This window comes from Hippoglossus hippoglossus, chromosome 14 (genome assembly GCF_009819705.1).
Source record: "Hippoglossus hippoglossus isolate fHipHip1 chromosome 14, fHipHip1.pri, whole genome shotgun sequence".
Classification (NCBI taxonomy): Eukaryota; Metazoa; Chordata; class Actinopteri; order Pleuronectiformes; family Pleuronectidae; genus Hippoglossus; species Hippoglossus hippoglossus.
This window is the reverse complement of record NC_047164.1, coordinates 3,858,710-3,883,968: the sequence shown is the minus strand read 5'-3', so window position 1 is coordinate 3,883,968 and position 25,259 is coordinate 3,858,710. Positions and strand designations below refer to the sequence as shown.

Genomic DNA, 25,259 nt, shown 5'->3' with positions numbered 1-25,259 from the left:
AGCGCTCCCTGACTCCATATATCTCCATCTTCATGACACGGCGGCAGTCACATCCGCAGGCTTGTTTTTCCACCCAGCGGTTGAGGTCACCCAGGTTTGCCACAGCTTTTACAGTTGATTCTAAATGTTATCATCGTTTAACGGGTGGAAATGAATGAGTCGCATCACACGGCAAATTCTCGCCTCCTCGCTGATTCCTGTAATGAGTTTTAAATAAGAGTTGAACCGGGGGGGAAGCTTGGTCATTTTACGCTTAATTTCACGTTCACTGATGAAAAGCCGGAGATGCAGGAAAGTTCAGGAAAAGCTGGTAAGTGGATATTGTGTTGAGATTGTTTGGTCACGAGGTCAGAAACAAACGTTTCGCACCCAGACGTAGTGCAGCACTGTGGAAAATGCGACTCAGAGAGTGAGACGTGAACTTTGGTACAGATCTAATGACTTCGAATTTTAACCGGAGCCAACTCGTTCCCTCTGTTTCCCGTTTTATGCTAAGCTAGGCTAATGATGCCCTGATTTCACGATTCCTCTGTGTAATCGGCTGTAGTCCGATGATGGTTCGGCCTCTCGGGGCAGCTGCCGATGTTTCGGGGCTTCCGGTGTAGACGGCAGATATCAGGGAACATGACTGATTGTCAGAAAGCTGATGCATTTCGGTCAATTTGTTAAGCGTCTTTTGTTCCACGATGCTCAAACGTGATTGGTCAAACTGGAAGAGGACACCAGAAGTTCCAGCCCCAACATGTTGTCCGTCGCCCACAGACTCACAGGAAGCAGCGCCTTGTGCAGATGAGGTTCATGTGGTCATTTAAGAAACTCGTCTGAGGATGTTTCAAATCTTTCTTTGAACTTTAAAATGTTCTGTTCAAACTTTCGGTGTCACGGTTGAACATTATGATCCACAAGCTCAAATCACATGCACAAAATGTTCTGTCAAATATTGGTAAAACATGGAAACTTGAAACCTTCTTTAAAATAGACTTTGGTGGAATTTATACGACCTCATCTATCACAGTCAGGAATTATGAGTAATTACAGCGCTCGGCGGCACAAAATGATTTTATGATATGCCCCCATGAGTTTCTCTGGCTTTTCAAACGCTTGTGTGGGGGGGGGGTGCAGTTGTTGAGAGGACAACTATAGGCCCAGGCTTTGCTTGTCGTCAATACTGTTTATTCACGGCTCTGTTTCCAGATACACTTTCAAACATGACATTGTGTTTCTTCTCAAACTGAACAAGACAAATCACGAATTACAGTTTTAAACAGTTGTGAATAGCAGCGTGACCGTGAGGTGTGATATCAATTGAACTGGCACGATGGGAAAACCTAAAACAAGCAAATAGTAAAAACGCCATAAATGCTGAAACAATGGTTAATAATTGCTCCATGACTATTGTTCTGCAACATTTACTCACGAATTATCCTTTAATATAAAACTAATTTGTTGTTCGTTAAATAAAACACTATTATGGATCAGAGGTGGACTGAGGGAAGCGGCAGCAACAACAGAACAAGAGCTTTTAGAAAATTAGGCCCATTTTAGAAAATAAACAAAAAAAAATGTATCTGGCTCCTTCGGCGGCAGAACTATTGTGAATCTAAATCTCCGAAGGGGCTCAGATAGAAAACATCACTTTATGCCTCGACTCAGAAAATCAGCCTGAGCTCCAAAAACGCAATCAAAGCCTCTTCTGACAGACCACTCGATGGGAACAAATCTCACGAGGCTGTCAGAAATCACAGGCATTGTGCTTGATTATGCCATCTGATTGGATTAAAGAGAATACCTATCTATGCGGGCTGATTGATAGCTCCTCTGCCTCGGATCAAGGAGTGCGGCGTCGGCACAGGCCCGTTCTGATTATAGCCATCCCGGCTGATTCATGCTGAGATCTCCGCTGACTTGCAAAATGATCACATTTATTTTGAATGCGCCTGCTGGGAATTATACAGTTATTTTATAGGTAAATAACACTAATAGGGACGTATATTCATATAAACGGCATGTGCAAAAATTAGAGATGAATATATCGGAGAGAAGATTTGGAAATGCAAAGCAGGGTCATGTGGATTTTGCTGCTGCAGCCTCACTCGGTCTGCTCCGGCCAATAGTTAATTGTGGCATCGCCTATAATAGACAGATTTATAGATTTGTTCTTGCACTCTACTGTTACATAAATATTTCAGTGGGTTTATAACAAAAATAAAACACGAGGTAAACACAGCATACTTCACCATGGAGACAGGTTTATTGTTTGTGCCGGTCGTCCTCGCCGGATGATTTTCTCTATAATGTTTTATATTCATGGAACACCTGTATGTTGTTGTTGTTGTGGAAAAATGTGGGTACAATAAAAAACAGTCTATACTCAGTCTCGGGTAGATCAGCTAATGATGGCGTCTTTAAACCTAATGACCCTGTGGAATCTTTAAAGGGGATGTTAATGTGTCATTAAGGTGCAGTTGCAACTTGCGTCCCCACAGAGGCCGCTGTTGAGCAAACGTTTCGATGTTGCCATGGAAGCAGATTCACAAAACCTTTGATCATGTGTACTTAGAAAAACACAATGTGACGTTTGCCAAATCATCTGGATCGACCCCTGGAAGCTGTCTGTCATAGAGGTGATAAACACTGGCTCCTCCACGTTAGCAGATGGGACTGGAACCAAACTAAAAAACTCAAAGTATAAATCAAATAACTTTTTCCTAAGGATGGTTTTGGTCATTTTCGGTTCTTATCACACTGATGTATGTTCGTGTTCATTTTTCTGATAAGTTTGGTTTTGATTAGTTATTTGATGCGATAAAAATTGGGGTGAAACGTGTCAATTACATCACCAGCTAAAGATGGCAGCTTCCGTATCTGAAATATTGGCTCCATTTTGGTCCAGTGACGTGGAGATGCATCATCCAGTTTTATTTACGGTCAAGATATGAAAATTGTCGCAATGTCTGTATGTTTCCAGATATCGAGAATAAGCACAATATGATCGTAACCAATAGAAACGATAGACAAAATGATTATTCAGTAAATTAATTGCATTTGAAAGAATTCTATAAATTTGATATATTCAGTCTCTTCCCACTAATTTAGTTTGGAGCTTTCAACTGTGTCCCTTGTAGTCATACATCGTACCGGATGTGATTCATAGACTTTGCTGTCTCAAGTTCTCCTGCACATTTCACGACAGAGTAACATCAAAATAATTCAGTGGAAATGAAATGCGGAGGAAAGTCACAGCCCTCCGGGGGGAAAAAGCTTTTCACTGAAATACAGGAAAATTACAATGCATGGCAGTCACTGCACTTACTCCAAATAACTACAGTATATTGGCAGATTATTGCAGTCCCGTATATGAACAGGACTCCACCTGATAAGTGCCAATATTTTCAGATTGAAACAACCCACTTACAGTTTCTGCCAGCTGTCGTCTCCTCGGTGGCTTTCAACTGTCAGGGGCTTTCCATCATTACTGTGTGTATAGATTGAAGGCAGCAGACTCATATGGCCGTAATACGTTCTGCCATTTGATTTCATTTACCCTCGGCGTGCCACACAGATCAGAGACCCTCTGCCAAATGAATCTATCAGAGCCCGGCTGAATTCTTTCTCTTTTTTTCTAATCAATTCCACATTAGAGGAAAAGAATAGAGTACTTTTAAAAAATCTATTAGAGCCTCAACACATGGCTCTTAAGTTTAGAGAGTGACAAGGGGAAATGACTAAATTGCTATTTTCACTACTAAAGAAAAACCCATGCTGACCAGCTCCTGTAATTAGGACAGGCAGCTAAATAGTCTTTTATATTCCTTTTCTCCTCCGTCGCAATCCTCCAGTTTCATTTCCTGTTTGCTTTAGATTCTTTTATTCTTTCCATGTCAGTGTGGATGACACATTTTTCTTGAAAAGCCTCTTTTTTGGTTTTGTACAAATCCCCTGTTGTCGTAGCGATTCAACATTCAACCTCTTACATATTTTATATCTGTCATCGCCTGTCTCTCCCCCATTAATATAATATGACTGATCATAATACAACTAATACAACACACGGATGAAAAAAGAATGCGACTTGATCTCTGAAAACAGATAATACATGTGGACCTATATGCAAATCAATGAGGCTACGACCTCGAACTTTTACTGAGCACCAGCGCCCCCTGCAGCCACACGTGGGGATTCATTCTGTTGGGATCCCTGTCCGAGCGATGAAGTGGTTTTCATGTAGAGAAAAAACAAAGTCCATCAATTGTGGGGACCAGAACTGAACTGAAACACAACTTGAACGGTGGATATTACCCATGATCCTCGGCTTCCTGAATCAGAAGAGCTGCTGCTTTAACAAAACCATCAAACTCTGCTTGGAATTCTTCATATTTTAAAAGTTACCTGTTGAATATTGGAGATAAACACTGTTTTTGAATGGCTTCTGAAGCCCAATTCATTCTGTGTCGGAGCTATGCAGATCAGCTCAGTAACACTGGCCATTGTTCTGAAGTAAATAGAGACGCCGGATAATTTGTAAATAAGCGGACCAGAAACCGGAAGACACTCAACGCCAGTATTGCCGCTTCGGCCGTGTAATTGCAGCGCGTCTCACGTACAACTATGAATGCTCGGCCTATGAATTGCGTAGGCCACGTACGTAGTTTCGACGCAGAAGCATGAATCAGCCTTAGGTCAGCTTTACTCTTTTACTACGCTTTACTCAGGGAATCGTACCCACGCACCAAAGTTAGAGCAAACACAGACGTTCATGGTGAGGAGTGGGAACATTCTCCATAGTCAGAGTCAGTGAACCATCAAACTCATTTTAAAGCTGCTGTTTTATGGTAAAAAAAAAGTTTTTAAAACCCAAACTATAGACAGGACAACAAGGGAGATTTAGATTTACATGAACATCATCTAGTGAAGTAAAGAGTTTTATGAATTCAGTCCTCCTGACTAACACGTGCTCACAGTGTCAGATTCTGTGCGTTGTTCCCACTTTGCCCTGTTTGCCCGGTTCCTTGTCCATTTTAAGAGTGGAGCCAGCCGGCTATAACTAATTGGATCAAGGTCGATAGCGGCAGAATAACGGCCCCAAGAGAGCATCAGTGATATTACAGCACTCGGCAGCATCATGGAAACACGAGTCCGGAGCCCAACACATCTTCTTAATGTGGGAGTATATTGTCTCGTGGAGGTGTTACTGTTCTACACATTGACAAAAAAAGGAGATGAAGCTCGTAAAGCAGGGGCCAGGAGGTAATCAGGCAGCACACAACATTTGGGAAAGTACCACTAGTGAAGACACATTTGGACGCATTCAACTCGGTATTTACACACACGCTCATATTTACACTACACCAGCCGCTGCACTGCATAGTGTGTGTCCCACTGTGTTCAAATAAGGGCCGTGTTGTGCAAGTAAATTGTGTTTTTTATTTATTTTAGTTAAAAAGTTGTACATGCACATCTTTAAGGACAAAACTCCCCCAAAAAGCCCCAGTCTGTCAGAATGAAAAGATGCTTTTATCTCTTGGTGCAGCCACAAAAACGCTGCCTTGTGTCTGAGTTTAGTTTTACTCGGTTTCAAAGATAAAAGATTCAGAAGATACTGTATGTGTGTACGAGAACGCCTGTACAGTACGGACTTGTTTTCCTCTCGCTTCAAACTGGATTAATGTTCCTCAGCTCCGCTCGCAGCTCTGCGAGGTGGTTTGAGGTGAAAGTTTAACATCAGTATGGAAATTTCAGCATTTGTTTTGCAGGTTTTTGGTCATAAACAAAGTAAATGCATGACTTAAAAACTAAAGATGGTTACTAGAGGATCATCTAACTTCCTCTGGGGTCCATGTGTTTGCAGAAACTCCTTTAAGTATTGTGTACAGTGTTGTTATGGCTTGTTATGTGTCGGCTAATATTATTTGTACAGTATTTGATGTATTTTTGAATAGTGGACTTTGCTAAGTTGTGTTTCTATTGTTGTTTTCATGTGTTAGAATACATTTTTATTGTTACAACTCATGACAGGTGATGTGCTGAGAGGCAGTTTGGTGCACATCGACAAAAAGGTTTTTATAGATAGAAGATAAAGAGCCGTCAGTGGAGGTTTGGACCATGTGATATATAAAGGATGTCATATTATTTAACACCCGATGTAATACCTCAATTTCCCCCAATAAAGGAGCATCAATCTTATATAGCGCCCCCGTAAGTAACAGAGCAGCAAGTCGGTTATTTACAGAGATGTCTCAAATAGACAAGCATTCGTACTTTTTTACATAGGATGGCTCATTTGACTGCAGAAAGTAACTCTGCTCATTTTGTTACCATACGTTGACGCACACTTCTGTTGTGATTGTGTTTCTGTTGTGTGGCTTTGTTGTGGCTTTGCGTTTGTGTATTCTATTGATGCACTTACAGTACGTGAGATTTCTTGACCCCCGTGGTAATGGATCAATGGACGCTGGAAGAATGTTCAAATATACCCTCGTTAAGTGTGAGTACATTGGTTTTCACAATAAGATCAACTTTTAATTTATCAGAACACGAGTCAAAACACTTTGCAGACTTAGTGTCCAATAGGAGCTTGAATTATAGTAAATCCATTAGTTCCTATCAAATAGCAAAAATAAAAACATGATATTGTTTAAATTTATTGTCGTTGCAAATTAGGATTTTGTAATTTCTTACTGGATTCAAACCAACATGCAGAAGTTCTTCTAGGGAGAAATGTGTTGCTGAAAGGAAAGAGAGAGTTTCTTTATCGACAGAGCTCGATGTTGGGAACAGCAAAATTCTGGGAAATACGAGAAACCACAAACTAAAGCTGGGGAGCAGAGAAGGCAGGTCAGAAAAAGTGGATCCAACTAGAAAAAAAAAGTAATCATGCAGCCAGCGGGGACGCCCAGCAGTCTCTTGGCATTTTCAATAGTGCAGGATTCCACATAATGCATTTTTTGCCAATATAATTATGATTGACATGCAGTTATCTCTGCATGTTGAGCTGGATGTCACGTCACAGTCAGTCTCCAAAGGGCTCATGGGAAGCGTGGCCAGTCGTCATGGAGCCGTGTCCGCTGTCGGCGAGGACACGGCCCGCGAGGAGCTGACCGGTGACGCCGAAGACGGTGAATGAGGGGGAGGCTGCTCAAAAATGTACAGGCAATCACTCAGCGGCAGACATATTGAACGGCCCCACATGGCGGCCACCCACAGTGTAATGAGGCCACGCTGCCTTTTCTGTTACACTAATGAACTCGAGTACATTACTGCCTTCGAGCAGTGACGGAGATAAAACACAAAAAGGCCTTTGTTGCCTTCTGAGATGACCCCGTGTGAACTGCTCAGCTGAAAGATGGAAATCCTCCAGTCGCTCATTTCTTAAAGGAGACGTGTTCTGCTCATAGCCGGGTTGATCATTTTAATTATTACTTGAAGGTTTTAATGCTCTAATGTTCAGACATCAGGTCACACTCATCCTGTCCGTCGCTGCAGCTCCTCCCTTCAGCCTCTGTCTCAAACACTTGGTGTCAGCTCCTGTTTCTTTAAGACCCCCCCCCCCCCCTCCTGATTGGCCAGCTGGTCCACTCTGTTGTGATTGGTCAACAACTTCCAGTGTGTTGGCATACTCGACCGGCCGCTGAGTGCAAATGTGAGTAATAGAGTCCGTCAGTAGATGTCCGGTCGGGTTCGGACAGAAATTTCTGGCGCTAATTTCGGGTTCAGTCACGTTAACTGCGCTATAGCTACGTGATATTTTACCCCGCACGTGTCTGTAAATGCTCGTTGGGTTCGGGTTCGTCTCTTTTTCTCTTAGGTTTGGTCAAATTTGGACAGAAAATTGTGGCCCGACCTGTATCATCAGGACGATATGAGGACGATACAAGATACTTACTTAACTTTGGGCTGTTACATACACAAAAAACCTATAAAACACATAAGAGGAAAGAAAAACGGACTTGAGCTACGTCATCAGTCCGTGCTAATATACTGTCCCACTTCCTCTGTACTCGGTCCAAATGCCCCGAAGGGAAGCTTCTCTGCCCATTTACTGATCTGATTAATGATTTAGATCTAACACGATAACGTCTGCTCGACTGGCCACCGGTGACAATTTGAGTAATTTAATCAGAAACTATAATTCTGTGGTTCAGTCAGGAGGCACCTTTTGTATTTTTGTTTCCCCAAGATGAACACATCTTCACAATTTGATTTTGGTTTATTTTATTGTAAATCTACATTGCAGCGAATGTGCCTGTTGTAATCACCAGTTGCTCCTTTTAAAAATTAAAATCTGATATTACCTCTCAGGTTGCGGTGAAGCAGAACCCAGACTAAAAATAAACCAAATGCAAAATGTCAAGCTCCTTGTTCTGCCTCAGCAAATATCAGAGTAATTAATATGCAACTGTGAATATCACACACATTACTGATAACTGGTCAAGTAGCTTCCTGTTTGTTTCATTAAAGGCAGATGAGGGGAAAATGTTCTTTTATCTTCTTTTTGTAAAGTGTGAGATCTTCTTTACGAGTCACTTAAACACAAATACAGTTCTTTGTCTTGAGTCTTAATGACATTTCTGTATCCCGACTGGAGGAGCCAGGGATCTAACCACCTTCTGATTAGTGGACGACCCACTCTACCTCCCGAGCCACGGTCGCCCTCGGTTGATCACGTCGATTTTATTTAAAGATCGACTCCAGAAACTCCTCCATGTTAGTTAATGGGACATCAACCAAACAGAAAAATCACAGTACATGTTGAATACATTTTTCTCAAAGATGGTTTCCTGTTTCTGATAAGTTTGGTTTTAATCAACTATGAGATGCTATTAAAGAAAGATCCTCTGAACCTTCTTTAAAACAAGCTCACGTGTGTGATACTGTAAAGTCTGAATTGCAAACTCACTACTTTCACTGTCACCTACAAGCCCTTGTTTAAAAACCTGCCAGCTTAACAGAAAACCTAATCCTGTAGATAACATAACGCTGAGGCCGTCGTAGTGTTTTCACTGACGAACACTTGAACCCAATAGGCTTAGAAATCGTCTGTCTAATGACCGGCCTGTGGCTTCACGTGGCTCTGACAGGCCTCAGCTACCCAACGAGGACAAATGGATCCTCGGAGGCTGCAGATGTTCGAAGACGGACCTGATTCCGTCTCACCTTGTCGGTGTCCCTCGCACCCTGAGCCTCTGGCACCGGAGCTGAGGTGTGGCGTCGGCCTGCTGCTCCCTGAACATCAGCCGAGCTCGTCCACAAACATCTGTTTGTGAGTTGATGGCTCACAGGCTGCGCTCCAATAGCAGCGTAACGATTAGTTAATCTCTCTTTGTGTGTGTTTTATCCTTCCAGACTAAAACAAATGTTGTTTCTATCCCTTCAGATTCATTTCAGTGCTTTGACTGTGTTGAAATGTTCAAACTTTCATGCACACAAGCAACGATAAACGTCCTATTTGTTGGTGGTAGCGTCTCCCTCTTAAGTGTCTTTAGAGCATCACTGTGTTCTCACTGCAGCACAGGAAGGTGCATCTTTCTACCTCGGCTATAAAACAGTGGACAGTAGGAGTCTGCATCGTAGTTACAGTGTGTGTCTGTGTCGGGGCTCAGATCAAATCAACTCGGTCAATGCAACTGGTCTCTGTGGTTGTGTTTGCAGCAGGTTGAGGAAACAAGGGTGAAGTGAAATTTTCTTTTAGCACAAGGGTTTAGTCATTTTCAAGATTCAGAACCTGCGAAGATATAACAATTTACAAAATTTACCACAAACTAAACATAATTAGAAACAAACCAATGAAACAAAACCAATATAAGGAAGTAAAATATTTCTTATTCGCATTTATCGGCTGCTACATATATATTTATTTATATATTCACAAAAAATGTCCTTATCAAACTTTTATATCAAAGAAATTACAGCTTGATATTTGTCTGTTCAACCAAAAATGTTATTATAACCTATAAATAGAAAGAAAACAGAAATACAACCAAATATATTACATTTTTGTCCACTGTTTATTCTGTATGATTTTTCATGTCAGTGTATATAAGCAAACATAAACACTGATGTCTATATATGTACTTATCTCTATTTTTATCATCCAACCGATAACTGTAGGCCTATATAATCATCTTTAAATAACTTGTTGATCAATACTTGTGCAACGTATATTTAGATCTTATAATCATCAAGCAAAGAAAGTGTTTCTCCACTGTTTTAATATACAGTAACTATATATACACACACATATTTTACATGATAATAACAGAGACAAATTCACCAAACTCATTATTCATCATTTTCCTCCCGAGCAGCCGAGCCGCTGATAAAACTGCTGATGCAGGTTGAAGCAGCAGGAAGGATGGAAGCGGGGACACACAGAGGTCACAGGCAGAGTGAAACTATACGATTACAACCAGCCACTTATCAGATCATCTAATAGCATCTGGAACACACTATCTGCTGCTGGAATCAAAGGTTATATCCACTTTTCCGAAACGCTCCCTGCGATGCACACTCACTGGATTTTGCAGGGGGGAAGGTCTGCAGCTGCCGAAAACAAGCAGCATCAGGGGGCGTTTGCAGTCACATGTGAGGCGAGGTGACCGATCACGAGGGAAAAGTCGTACGTCAAAAAACCTTATCCTCGCCGACTCATCTCCACGACTTCACTCGAGTCGCTGCCACTGGAAGCTTCCCCTCTGCAAAGTGTTTTTTTCCCGAGTCACGCTCTGTTAAACCGGAGCAGCTGCACAATTATTTCCTCCTGATAGTTTGTCTTCGCTGCCAACAGTGGCTACATGATAATAGTTCCATCGCTATCTCCTCAAGCAGTAGCCACACTCGCCTCTGTATGCAACGTCCAGTGTGTGCAGCGGGAAAGTGTGTGTTTTGCGAGTGTGTGTGTGCTTTTGTTTATCTCTGCACTGTCTTTGGTTCCCTTTGATTTCCCGTAAGCCTTATGTCTTTTGTCATGTTCTGGTCTTCCGAATGCTTGCTTATGGGTGTCATTTGTTTTCTTCCCACTGCCCCGCTCCCTCCCTCCCCTCCCCTCCCTCCCTGCCTCTCCCCCATTTCTCCTTTATTTGCATGCTGTTCCTCCTGTTCCACACCTCCCTCCACAACTGCCATGTCCTCTCCTTGTGTGCTCAGACTCTGCGCCCAGCACTGAACCTGCAGCTCATGGTTCGTATCTCTACTTTTCCTCTTTTGTTTATTTATTTTTTTGTGTTCTTTAAAGTGTTTCCTGTCTCTGCAGCATGCCAACTTTTGTTTACTGTCGCACAGTCGATGTTATTGTTTCTGGGAATGTAAGCTGTGCCCCTGCTATCAGTCACGTATTGATCATAGTGAAATGTCTTCTGATGCCACACAGCAGCCGGGCCAAATAAACAGCCAGGCTGCATTTTATTTCTTTACATTTCTGCTACGCTAATTGTGCCAAAAAGCTGTTTATTTCACTTAGTGTCACTGCATAGAGGCGAGCTTAATATAAACATCTCTCCCCCCCCCATAAATTCCTCTTGCAAAGAACTGCTCTTGTGAAATGCTCCAACTAACCAATTACTCTGTTTCCCTGAAGGTGCCACAGAGGAATAAAACCCTCTCTGAGGCCAGGACTGATTATATCAACAGCGTGAAATGATTCTATGTCGACGCAAAATAGACTCAATTTACTCTCGTTTACATTAATATGAATGGAGATGATACGCATCATTTTCTCATTCTGTGTAATTTGCATCCCCCCCCCCCACCTTTTTTTATTTATTACCGTGTAATTTGTGTGAATGATAATGATCGTGTCATCACTGGAAGTCTAAAAAAAGAGGGCTCACTTTCTGACACCTGACTTTAAGACTCGTTAGGAATTTATATTTTCCTCAGGTGTTGCAAGAGCCGAAATATGTATTTTAATATTATAATAATATTGGACTTACAATCAGAAGACGACCAGAGACATAACTCTAATAATATAATCCATACTAATGGATGTGCAAATAAACAACGTGTTTGTTACCAAGTTCATTAGATCAACTAATTTAAGAGATTTGCCGGTTTCAAAATATGTAACCGTTAATACTTCCATGAGTCCTTTTTAATGGCGTGGTCGTGAAGCAATACCTCCACTAGAGGGCAGGATTTTCTGACAGCGACAAACATGACGAAGGTGGAAGAGGTTGCGATAATGTGTCTTTAAAGAAAAAGGGCAAAAGCAGCTTTTTGTCCCAGTAGTTTCTTCTCTCCTCAGAAAATTAGATTTGATATCAACAGAAGATTGGACCGTGTGGGTTTCGGGGGTTAAACAACATTACTGCCTTGAAGAAAACACATCTTATTGAATTCTGCATTTCTGATGTTTCACGTCTGGCAGTAAGACAGAAGCATGATTTTAAAACTAGGACATTTTTTTAGATTGGGGAAAGTTGTTTCCTCTCTGTGTGCACTTTGAATATTTTAACGATTACAATCATGGGACTCGTGTTTTGAGGATTTTACAATGAAGTTCTAAGAATATATTTCTGAAAAGTTCTTCCCATGGAGGCTAAATGGTAAAAGAAACGAGCCGATAGACCGACCGAGCCCCCCTGCCCTCCTCATGATTTCATGATGTTTACTGCAGTGAGTCTCTGTACGTGAGTGATGCACATAGAACTATACATGAATACAGAAAACAATCCCAGTGGAGAATATCAATAACAGATATTACCTGTTTGAAGATGCCATTCTGACGTGTTTACTGCGGTTGTGTGGGAACGGTCTTACATTATGCAGCACATTACTATATTCTGGTCCCTCCTCTGGATTGTGGGTGGGCATCATATCTATATAGATATTTATTATCACATCATCTCACAACATCATGCATTATTTGATTTGGTTTATTTTAAATATATATATATATACATGCAATTTTCATTTGAAAGAAAGAACAGTACCAGGTCAAAAGGAAAATATCTAATTAGCTTTTAAAGTGCCTTGTTGCATAGGTTTACATATTAAGGTTTTAAAATAGTAATTTCATCTTGGTATCTGAAGTATTTCCTCTGCATGGTTGAGTTTATTTAATGAGCATCGGCTTGTTGAATAGATCGCAGCAGAGCCACCGGGACGTCAGTGGCTCCTAACGTGGCGTCGGCTCGGCTGCAGCATCGTCACGTCTCCTCCACGTAAACGATGCTGGCAGCTCGCGCCGGCTCCGGACCACAGATGCTTTATTCTTCTGTTCTTTGAGACGCATTTATGAGTTTTTGAATGGTTGCCCCAGATGTTGTGTCTTGGCTCATAATCATTTTTTAAATGTTAGTAATTAACCGCGGTGATGCATCATGAATATTTTATTCGTCTTTACTGGAAATTAAAGACTTTGGACACAAATGCAGAACAGGACCAAGACTGCAAAGCTAATAACGAGCTGTTTGAAGCAGGAACCTCAGGTTTATACAGCAAAATACCTTCAGCTGCCTGGAATACAATATATATAGATTAAAATTACATTGATAGACAGTGTAAAATAGTAATAATCTGGAACCTGAATTCATCAAACTGCTAAAAGTAACTGTTACAGGTCATTTATTTTTGCTTGTATTGGGCGATTGACCTTTATTTAGCAAGGGTCAATATAATCTGAGGAAATCACTTCTGCATCTTCTAAATTAAAATGTCAACTTATTATCGATGCCATATATTGTTAGTTGAAGTTAAAAGAACTTGCTCATGTAAAAGACGTCGCTCGTAGTGATAAACCTTAATTATTACTCAAATCTGTGGCTGCACTCGGCTTCACGGAGCTTTACAGTGAGTCTCAGCTCGTTGTTCAGATGTCGAGGCCGAAATTTCACTGTGTCGGTTGATGTTTGTGTCACAGCAGAACTCTCGGGCCGCAGCAAACAGCTATTTTCTGACAGGAAAACTCAGAAAAACAACTGTGTACTCGCTGACAAGAACAAAACAAGAGAGAGAGAGACATAGCTGGTTAACTAGTGGAGCATCTAGCAGCTAAAAATGAGTTGGTAGAGCCCAAAAACAGAGCAAGAAGAAGATTTACAATCGCAATTACAACTTTAAAAAAAGTAAAATGTTGTGTAACCTCTCACTGCATGTTTACAGCAAAACAGCCAAGAGAGAGGAAGGTATTAGACAGTTTCATAACTTGCACTTTAAGCTGTCTAAATACCAAGTGACACTAATAACTACATCCACGTCTTTCTGATTTGTCTGTTTTCAGAAAGAAAGAATAGACTGATATTCACCCACAGCTCATTTCGCTCTCTTATAAAATATTTGAAAAGGGCAAAAGAAGACGTGCTTAAACCAGATTAATGGATTTGCACGGTGCATTGGTGGAGACGGGGTTCATTAATATGCACATAGTATTCGGTGAATATACATTAGCGGAAGGTTCAGGTGTCGTAGCGAATATTTCATTTTAATTGAAGCTCATTTACTCCGTACGGCTTATTCTGATGTGAAATTGGGTTTTCAGTGCGACTGCAGTTTGTTTTTGTGGCAGTCGACAAACCATGAAATCCCTTTTTCTCAATGTAGATATACAAGCTCTACACGTATCGATCACTTCTTCTACCTCAGATTATTCTCAGATTGTTTTTCCTTGGAGGTTAAAACTGCTTTTAAAGCTATTAAACCTTTTTTATTTCTTCAGAAGACGAAACAGTTCCGCAACAATTATCTCACTGTAAAAATGAGACACAGATTTCATGTTATTTACTGTAAAAGTAACCAAGGTCAGCATTTAAACGTGAATTTAGGAAACATATGATGCTTTTTCAAGTGATCTCAATATTAGATCACATAGTCTTGTTCAGAGTTTAATTGTAAAGCTCGTAAGATACAAACTCCTTTTTTTAAAGATGTTTTTGGGACATTTTCACCTTTATTGAAAGGACGGAGGGAAAGAAATGCAGCAAAGCGCCGGGTGGAAATCGAACCTGCGGCTGCTGCAGGACGACGTACGTGACCTCACCTGGTAGCGCCATTTAAATAGTTAAATATATGCTCACTATATTTCTGAGAGACCCAAAGCAATCTGATTTTAATGCAGAAAGTTTTGATTTTTAATATTAGATTTTTAAAACTTTTCACACAGATTTAGAAAAACGCCTTTAAAATTGTATATTGCTTTCACATATGCTAATGCATTAAGGTTTAACAGGTATAAAACCAACCGGAGAGTCGCCGCTGTCAATCACACCCACACGTCGTCCCCATGTGGGAGTCCGGCATGAATAGTAAATATAGACATCGATTGGATAAATACTGAATCGCTGCGTAATGACATGGATTTCAAGTCCAGGTTCGATGAATATTGACACTGATGATAAAACAGAGAGTTGCACTATAATGAAGAAAGTTGGTGTAATTGAGCAAAGTGTTCTCAGGCTGTAACCACACATTTAAAGTATATGTTTAACTTGTTTGTCACATTTACAGAGGTGGGATGTAATAAGGTACATAACTGTACTTTTATTACATTGTTCATGTGTCTGTACTTCACTTAAGAAGATTTGTTTACGGTACTTTTACCTTTCGCACTTTATCTGATCACGTAAAGGCAAAATGCATCCAAATATATCTTTAAAAATTCAGACATGGCCACAGCCGAGACTCAACCACAATGATAGGATACACTCAACAAGTACTTTTAATATTTTAAGTATATTTAATAGCTATATTTAAGTAGAGAAGTTAATTTGCAACTTTTCCTGAATACTTGAGGACATTTTTGTGTATTTATTTATACTTTTAATTAAGCAAAACATTTGACTACCTTCTCCACCGCTGCACTTTCCCCCAGTGTTGCCGTGATACCATGGAAACAGCAGCAGCTAATGATAATAATAACACATATAAGTTTCTTTAAATCAAGTTAATGTTTTTTTTGCTTTAACAACAAACAGTATTACTTTTACCTGGAGCACCGAAAAACAACCAGAGGGCGGCTGTGGCTCGCCGGTCGTCCACTCATCACAGGCCGAAAGAAAAGCTTTGTATAAAACATGAACATAAATGAAGCCTTAAAATAACTGAACATTAGCTGCAGCTGTGGACTCCTGCTTTCACCGTGATTATGTTTATATGCAAAAAAGGGAGAGTAGGTAGCCGGGGGAATCAAAGAATGTGTCCACATGCTTCACAGTTGCCATGAAACCCCGAGATTTCACTCCCACCAACAACAATATTATCCCTGAACAAACACATTTACAATTATAGCAGTTACATCAAAGGATAAGCCCTTATTCTATACTTTTCTCACTGTTAATAGAAAATGTATGAAAAGGCAAAAGATCTACAGAGAAATTGTATGACGTGTAATTCTCTGTGCTGCAGACGTCCTGTGTTGTTTAAAATCGATTAAATACAAAGAGCGACGTGTTCCTTCAGGACCTGGAACACGGGCGTGAAGAGTCCGACGTGCGAGCAGCGGTCCGACTCTTCATTTCCTTTTATTTCCTCATGTATTAGACATCCTGCACTTTTCACAGAGAAGAAACAAACCAGCTGCAAAACTCACTAAAGTTTCTTCAAAGTGACATTTTTGTGATTTTTTTTTTCCCCCGAAATTGCACGAACACGGAATCTGAACAGCTTTCTGAAGCACACTGTGTTTTCCCAGCCGCTCTCGTCCTTTGTGTCTTTTTTAACAAACAACCAGGAACTTTTCTCGACCTCAAAAACATCCTCGGTGTCGACACCATCACTGACATGAGCTGAATCGACTCAGAGAGCTGAGTGCATTTCATTCACCGCTTCCTTCAAGTGTCCTTTAAATTTTATAAATAATCCTTTTAGTGTCAACAGGGCAATTTCCCCCCCCCCACCACCACAAAAAAAATCATTCTGATGTCTTTAAAAAGTGCTAATTAACGTCTGCATCTCGGCGGTGAATGTGTGACACCGAGTCGGAGCCTGTTATGAAAGCATCCGCGCTGACCGGCTGCCTCCCGGTCTCCTCTCCAATGCTGTTGCCATAGCGATGCCCCCCCCCGCTTGTCGTGACTAAAAGAAAGAGGAAGCCGGGACTCGACTGAGCTGGAAGGTTCTTCTTCCCAAGATATTGTCCATTTCCCTCTGAAATAGGCCAGGTACGGGGGGGAAGAAGGCTCTGAGATGAACTGCATCTGGAGGAGAAACATTTTGTTTGGGTCTTATTCCCAAAGAGTTGATGGTAAAATAAGAGCGTCTCAGAAACACCGACTTAGTGATGGACTTTATCATCATGCATGAGGATAAACTCCACTGTACTTTGGCCCCGGGAAGCTCGATAAAGTTATTTTGGCTTGTGAGACCCGCAGAGTTTAAGGCGTTTGTGAAAAACAAGAACTAGACTTATCAGCACATCCTGTAAATGTTCATATGCTCGGAAAGCACTGAAGCTTTTCCATGTCGTTGTGCAGGAAGGAGAACACAACAACAAGTGAACAACAAGTTTGCACAATCATGGCTTCACACTTTTTGACCCAACCCGGCTTCATCTCAGTGAAATTAGCTCTGAGAACAAAAATAGACGATTCAGGTTTGCAGCTATTGTTGAAAAGGATGAAAGAGGAGAAGAGAATCTACAATAACACACAAGTTAAACATTGAGAAGTTATTTTAAGATCAATTCACATCTTTTAAAATGTTAAAGCCAGTTTTCTAAAAGCTAAATTAATCTTTTTCCTCTTAAAACAAGCTCAAATTCATGTTTGACATATTATGCCACATATAATATATATATATATATATATATATATATATATATATATATATATATATATATATATATATATATATATATATTTAAGGCCTGTTAAGTTTTGAAGTTTGATAAACCCCCAGCAGACATGATGACCCGACCAGTACCTTCAATTTCTGTTGTTGGTGTCAACCACGAGAAAAATATCTTACAAATTTCTTCTTACTTTTACTCTTGTTTTCTAATGAATTCATTAGTTTATGTATTTATATTAAATTGAGTCCTTTTCTTTCTTAAAGCCTCTTTTCTATTATCTCGTGTTGCTAAATGTCCTTGTTGTTGATATGTGCTTCGCTTCAGGCCACAGTATAAAAAACTATAATAAGCTAATTTAACAAACAGCAGATCCACAAAGCGAGGGAGCAGATAAGAGTCAGATATTTTTCTCACAACAGAAATTGAAGGTATTGGACTCTGGATTTGTTCGGGTCATCAGCCCTGATGTTAATGTTAATGTGATTCAAGATACTGTACAGAACAAGTGCTGCCCTTAGATGCTCTGTATGAATGTGTGAATAGACTGTAAAGGGCTTTGACTGGTCATCATAGAAACGCTCTATATAGGACTTTAGTCGTCTGTCATCATGCATGAGGTCAATCAACTCCCTGCTCGTCGCCTCATCCTACATAAAACAGAAAAGACACAAATGTGGTCGGCCGCTCGCAGCCGGCATCGCGGCGGTCCACCGGTGTTTGCTCTTCTCCTCTCGCCTCCCATCTTCTCACTCTTAATGAAAGGGCACGTTGGCGGAAGGTGTCAGTTGCTTTAGCTGATGGCTAGCTGCACTGACTAATTTCCCATCTGGAAAGAGAGCACGTCTGGAAAGGACACACCTGCCAACGCGGCTGTCAGCAAGCGTGTGAAAGCACTGGGATAATTGAGCCGCCTCGGAGATCTAGTAGTAGAGAGGAATACGGCCCTTTAATGGCCACTTTGCTCACAGTGGGACTGTGGGAGGTGAGTCACAGGACTTTCCACTTTAATCCAAGGACTGAGCTGTCACATTTGGATGTCATTAAAGAGACAAGGCATTCATTAAATGTTAAGGCCACAATGTGCCAAATTGCTATCGGGGCAACTTTGGAAAGTATTCAGTTAATGGAGAAGTTTATCTCCGTCTTTTGTTTTATGTGTAGGAAGGAAAGAAAAAAGGCTTGTTTTTGGCAAATCTGGCAAACTTCCTAATGTCGTCCTTTTTTTTAAACTGGAGTCGTCAGGCGTGGAGTCGGCGCAGCTCAGGTGATCTTAAGGTTGAGCTGCTATCAGAGGGACAGATGGCGCTGCCAGCTTCTGGCTACGTGACATATTAGTAGGTTAAAGGGATGAAGCTTTGTGTTCCTGACAGACGCAACACGGGTTTAATGATCGCGTGCAAACAAAAGAATTTGTCCGTTTGATAATGATGAGAGGACTTTGGCCTCAGCTTCACCTCAGCACGGTGAACCCCTTTCATGGAATAAACCTTATTCCCCACCTTGAAATCATATCTCTGTCAAACACAATGATAAACTGAACATCGTGGTGGAAGTAATGAGCCTATAAAGCTGCATATTCTCTGATATCTATCAAACAGATCATTTTAAAATAAGATGAGATCAAATAAGATGATTGATGTCAATAGAACACTGTCAATCTCCTCTATTCATTTATATTTGTTGTGTTTACATCAACCTTCATCTGTTCATAAAGACGTGCTATACCACTTGGGTAACTCAGTAAAGCTTTATACCTTTGGTAGGGCCCAACAGTCCTTTTAAATTAAATCACAGAATATCAAACACTTTTTTTCATCAAGGTCGATGAATTAGTTTCTGAGAAATGGGAAAGAAGAAACAAATACTTTCATCTCCCGCAAAATTTTAACGAAATCTTTCTTGGCCCATGTCCCGTTAAGTCGTTTTTGCATAATCCTGCTGGCAAACAAATAAACTTACCAACAAACAGGAGTGAAAACATAACCGTGAAGGTAATAACAACTAAACATGACAATTTTTCGCATTTCTAAGTAGCATCACAATCTTTAAATGACATATGGCTTGCAAGGCTCAAAGTGACCATGACAAACCTGTAAATAGAGTAAAAACTTCTCAGTCAGGGGTTTGAAAGCGTTAAAGATTTTTTTTCGGTCAATACACTTCGCCTCAGCTACACAGACGCCGGATTTCCTGGGTCCCAGCTGGTCAACAAATGTGTGGAATATCTGAAAGGTGTTTTTTATTTATTTTTGCAAAGGGAAAGTTGCAGAATGTGATGAATCCTCTCAGGAGGGCACCGGAGTCAACGGGGTGGTTCGACTGAGTCACTGCAGAAACACAACAGAGTGGAGTTTCCAGCGCGCGTGGTCCACATTCGCCTTCCGCTCGCTCGTGATTCTAAGTGAGTGCAGAGCAGCTTCTCACCTTTTTAGGAGAAGAAGAGATGGATTTTTGCAGCTCCAGGAAAGTGCTGTGATTTAGTGAGTCCATTATAGAGAATCTCACATCAGGGCCGTGATAGAACCTCTTCATTCGAGACGCGTGTGCGCTTTTTTTTTATGTGCACACACAGATAGACGTGTTTGTGTTTGAGGCTGGATCTCGGCGGTTTGAACCCACCCTTTGGGGTTCGTCTTCGAATGAGCCACATACGCTGCATTAATTCGACTCAGACTCGTAAATGAGTGCGACAGGTGACAAACGCGACAAAAAAATCCTTCTCCTCTCCTAACTCACCACCTGCTGAAAGTTAAGTGAACCTCCGACCGTCCAACCGGCTCCTCACGTGTTGAAATGCACACGCAAGCGATGACACATCACGCAGGTGTACTGTTTTTTTGCCTGTGACATAGATCTGAGGCTTTTAATCAGACTGAACAACAGTTTAAAAATGTGGAGTGCGCCAACAAGGGGCACATCTCTTATGTAAATTGTTCTGCTGGAGAGTGATACTTGTGGAGGGCAGAATTGTCGAGCAGCTCTACTTTCAGTTGACTCATCGTACAATTAATACAGTCGCACAATCGTTACACCGAGCAGATGTAGATATCAGGCCCCGGCAGTTTGTGAGTCCTTCCTCCGTTAGAAGTCCTGTGCAACACACGCTTAGTTTTTTCTACATTTCAAATGTACATTCACTTGTTTCTTCTTAACCTTACATCTGTGATATCACTGTGTTGTTTTTCTGTGTGTCCTTTTCTTTCACCAAAAGTGTCTGCGTTCAGCGACCAGATGCACAAACCACAGAGACGACATCGCGTTAATCCAAACTGTCAATCATCCCCATCTGTCGCGGCGCTACCTGCTGAAACGATAACACCTGCACCGCCGGAGCAGCCGCGCTCCGACTGCTGTCACATTAACTCTCGCTAGACCTTTTTTTTAAATCGCCTGCCAGAACAATTTTGCACATTTCCTATCATCATTACATATAAAATAACAATCAACTTTGGTGTGATTGCTGATAAATATGACGGTGGAGGCTTATTGATCGAATGTATCGTGTCCTCAATGAGTTCATCAGCCGCCTCAGTGCTGACAACTGCAGGAACAGAAACCAAGAGACTGTTCATTTGGGTTTTATTCCCATTTCATTCAGTTATTTTAATAATGACCCTCATTGCTGATTTCATCTCAATTTTCTTTCTCCCTTTCTTTTTAATTTTATTAACCGTGTAATGGTGGATAAGGGAAACATCTGTGTAATGCAGATTCAAGTACAAATGTATTATCTTGCATTTGAATCTTAAAGGTTTTTAGCACTTATACTGTTTTCATATACTTTTACTTTCACTTTCACGTATGTTGCTATGCCGATATTTACTTATTAGAATGAAGCATCAAGTATAAATAATTATATAATGAATAAATGTGAAAGCGAAGGCTACTAGTTGTTGAGACATTTCGATAAAAACTATGTAAACTTCAAATCAGCACAAAACAAAGTTCACGGCTTGCCACAAACATAAGTATCACACCCTCTGGGAACCATGAATATCTATAATAAAAGATTATCTTGTAATATCTGTACAACGTTTAATAGAAACCCTTCCAATAGCAACAGTGGGACCTTCCAGCTGATTATTATCTCCCTGATCTGATCTGTTAGCCGACAGCATAGAGGAACGATCACTTTCACCAGTACCAGCTACAAACAGGCTGATGGGCTTAAAAGCTGGAATGGTTTCTCGTGTTTGAGTTGTAACCACACTGGAACATAGTGCAACGCACAGAACGCCAAAGCATGTAACCTGCATGTTCCCTGCTTTTTCAATACTCAGTATTCTAATTCGCTTTTAGGCTCAGTGTTGCCATGACAGCGACCAAGTCTCACAACTTCCTTCTGAGGGAGTTGTGCTCTTACCTCGGCTGGGCCGGCTGTTTGGCAGCGGGGCCAACAGGACAAGGGAAGAGAAAATTAGTTTCTGACCAGAATTTGTGCTGAAACATTTATTCTGTGATGCGGGTTATGGGCCACATCCCAAAATGAACACAGAGGAAATTGAATTGATTATCAATAATTGGTGTGTTGCTCCTTTCCCCCCCTCTAATTTGTGCCTGCAGCTCCAGCTTCCTCAGCAAATTCTCTCAGGGCTTCGGATACTTTTTCTTGTGCCACTTCTTTTTTTTTTCACGTAGGTGGTTCTTGGTCTGGATCGTTGGCGACGATATTGAGAGTAGATCTTTTTCCCAATTTGATTCAGTGAAGATACGATACCAGGGATTTGTCACTGTAAAGATATTTCTCCCCTTCAGTGTTTTGTGTAAATGAGACAAATCCAGTCCTTGATATCTCCCATTGTCACTGGCTTTGCTCACTTTTAGCAGCACCGACAACTTCTGGCTATAATATGAGCTTCATGTGGAATACAGCAGATTTTCTCCCCTATTTTTCCCCGACACCATCCATGCATGTAAGCTGGTCTGAATTTCCTTTGAGGTAAGGCTTGGATTAGAGGCCGGCGCCATGCACTCAGCTCTGCTAAAGGATTTTTATTATCACTGCCGGGTTTTTTCTTTTTTGTCAGCATTGCTTCACCTGACAGAGATTGTGCCACAACACTGCTTCTCAAAGACGGACGAAATAGCACGACAAAGCAGGCGCACGGGGGATAACAAGTCAAATATTCTGCTAGGGCTCCATCTTTACATAATGGCGGGATTCCATTTTTATCTCCCGGCTCTGTCCCGTTTATTGTCAGCTGGCAGCCAACGGGGTCCGTGCAACAAAAGGTCAAACGTCACCGGGTCCATTGAGGAACTTTTGCTGGTTCAGTGGAAGATTAAGGCCGACAGCGATTCAAGCACATTTAGAAGCGCAAGAACGTCTTTGAGCTATTTTCAAGGAGCTGTGATTACACAGTTTGTCCTTCGAGACTTCCTGACATTGTTTACATGCTTCCTCCTCCTCTCTGGTGACAGCTCGGCTTTATGTACAGTAGCTTGCAGTCTTACTTAGCACTAACTGGGTTGTCAATGCTGCGCTGTGACAGCTGCATGGGCAGTCATCTGCACGTCTTTGCGGAAGAACCTTGCTGGAGCTTAGTTATGGCTCGTGCTGATATAGTAGACTCCTCAATTTCGGACCCTGCATTCCCTCAAAGGTCGGCCGTGTCAGGATGATTTGCCGTTTGGTCAGTTGAAGATATTTGCATGTTAAAGTTCACGAAAAGTTCGCCCCAATTCTACGAGACGTAACTTTGCCCTTTTGGTTTGAATATTTCATTCGTTTAGCCTCCGCGAAGCCACACATCACGATCCACACTGTGATGCATGTATAAATATTTGATGATGAATCCTCGTGAAATTAAGGGGGTGAAAGAATTTAAGGCCCCCCCACCAGGTTGGATTGTAATAACGTGAAGAGGTGATCCCGAGACTTTTCAATTAGTGTCGTTGACAGGAGGAGAGTTGGTTGGTTTATTGCAGGTTAATGGCTGAAACATGGCTGACCAGGACTAGGGGGTGTTTTGGATTTTGGAAATATTCTTTCTTTTACCTTTTAATTAATGGTTTACGAAGTATAGTGTCGTCCTCCATGGGTCTTTCCATTGATCTGCCCTGAGTTTGAGTACGAACTCCAACTATAAGTGCCATCCCTTCTCCGATGTGTCTCTTGAAAGGCACCTACAACCAATTTTCAGGGTTTTTTTCGCCATGTTGCAAAAACTAAGGCGAAAGGCTGAAGCTGCAAATAGTCACAACAACCCAGTAATCTTGTTGATTTATGTAAATAGGTAGTTTCAAGCGAGGTGAGCTACAGTAAGAGAGGTTTGTGTAAACAGCTCCTCTCTCGAGTGCGACCTTGACCGGAGAATGTGCCGTCGTCTGTTTACCGCATGTATGTAAATGTAGCCATTGTCTCGGGCTTCCCTTTCGCGGGATTAGCCGCTCGTTGTCTTTGGCTCGGCTCCGTCACCCAGGGCTGTGTCTGCTGTGTACACAGACCCACTCACAGCCCCTGATGTCATTTCACTGATACTATTCTGTGTCACAACACCGGGATGCTGCACAGCCTCTTCTGTTGTTATTAGGCCGAGAGCCGAGGAGACACAGGACTTGATTTAAGGTCCGTTTTCTTTTTTTTTTCTTATCAAAGCCTGACATTTCTGTGACTTTGACCTTGGTGAGATTTCTCACTTTGCAGCACTTAAAAGAGTTTTATTAATTTTACTCTTTGACGCTTTGTAATGAAAACATCACTAATTATCACTCTTGCTTTGACCTTATCTCTGTTTTACATTTTTTTAATACAAGATCACCCTCAGATATCTGATGTCACACGATAAAAAAAATCAAGTCAGCATGAGAACACGCACATGCAAACCAGCTTTCACATCCACGAACATAAATCAACGGGAGTTTTTTTCCGATGCCGCTGAAACGGCCGAGGCTGGAGGCGGCTCGGTGACAGTGGGGGTGTGGGAAGGTGTGTCGATAATCAGGCATGAGAGAAGAAAGGGGCCAGGTGGTGGATGGAGAGAAGCTCCACTGGGCTGCAGCTTTTCTTTTTCTAAACGCTGTCCCCATTACCAGGACTGATGTGCATCTCTACAACAAGCCGCAAAGTCATTTGGCCTTGGGAGCCATAGAGAGTCCTCGATGTGTTAGGAGAAGTCACTCCTGAGACCACTAAAAGCCATTATTAGAAGGTGTTTATCGAGCCTACCCGTGGCCTAGATACAGCTTAATATCCTGAGAACAGTTATAGCCCATAATTATATTACATTTTGGATGGAGACAGGCCTCGATTAGATAAATGATGAATAGCTCCATCAGGAGGAAAAAAAGCAGCAGGCGCGAGGTTCCTTAGGAGATGACACCCCACTGGCTTAGTTTTGCGAGGAGTTGGAACATTTGCTTTCCTTTCGCAAGACTGCGTTGTAGTGTTATGAGGTTTGGCATCAAAAATAGAATTCAATACGGTGAAGAAAGGTTTATGTTACACGGGGGAGAGCCGAGGAAAGGAAGAGCGCACCTAGACAAGGTGTATATTATATTCACGATATTCAATCTTGTGTGTGTTTCAGCCGGGTTTGAG

The 25,259-nt window shown here is 41.5% G+C and overlaps 1 protein-coding gene across 5 annotated transcripts in view; it reads left to right on the top strand.

Annotated features, from left to right (window-relative positions):
* The window catches only part of cadm1a (cell adhesion molecule 1a), a 326,519-nt gene that overhangs the window by 290,324 nt on the left and 10,936 nt on the right, over positions 1-25,259 (top strand). For 3 of the 5 annotated variants that reach the window (XM_034606250.1, XM_034606252.1, XM_034606249.1), the window contains one exon: positions 11,143-11,175. The exons of the other annotated variants lie outside the window; for them this stretch is intronic. In XM_034606250.1, the coding sequence (XP_034462141.1) occupies positions 11,143-11,175 (33 nt within the window). The remainder of the gene's footprint in view (positions 1-11,142; positions 11,176-25,259) is intronic. 5 annotated transcript variants of the gene reach the window in all.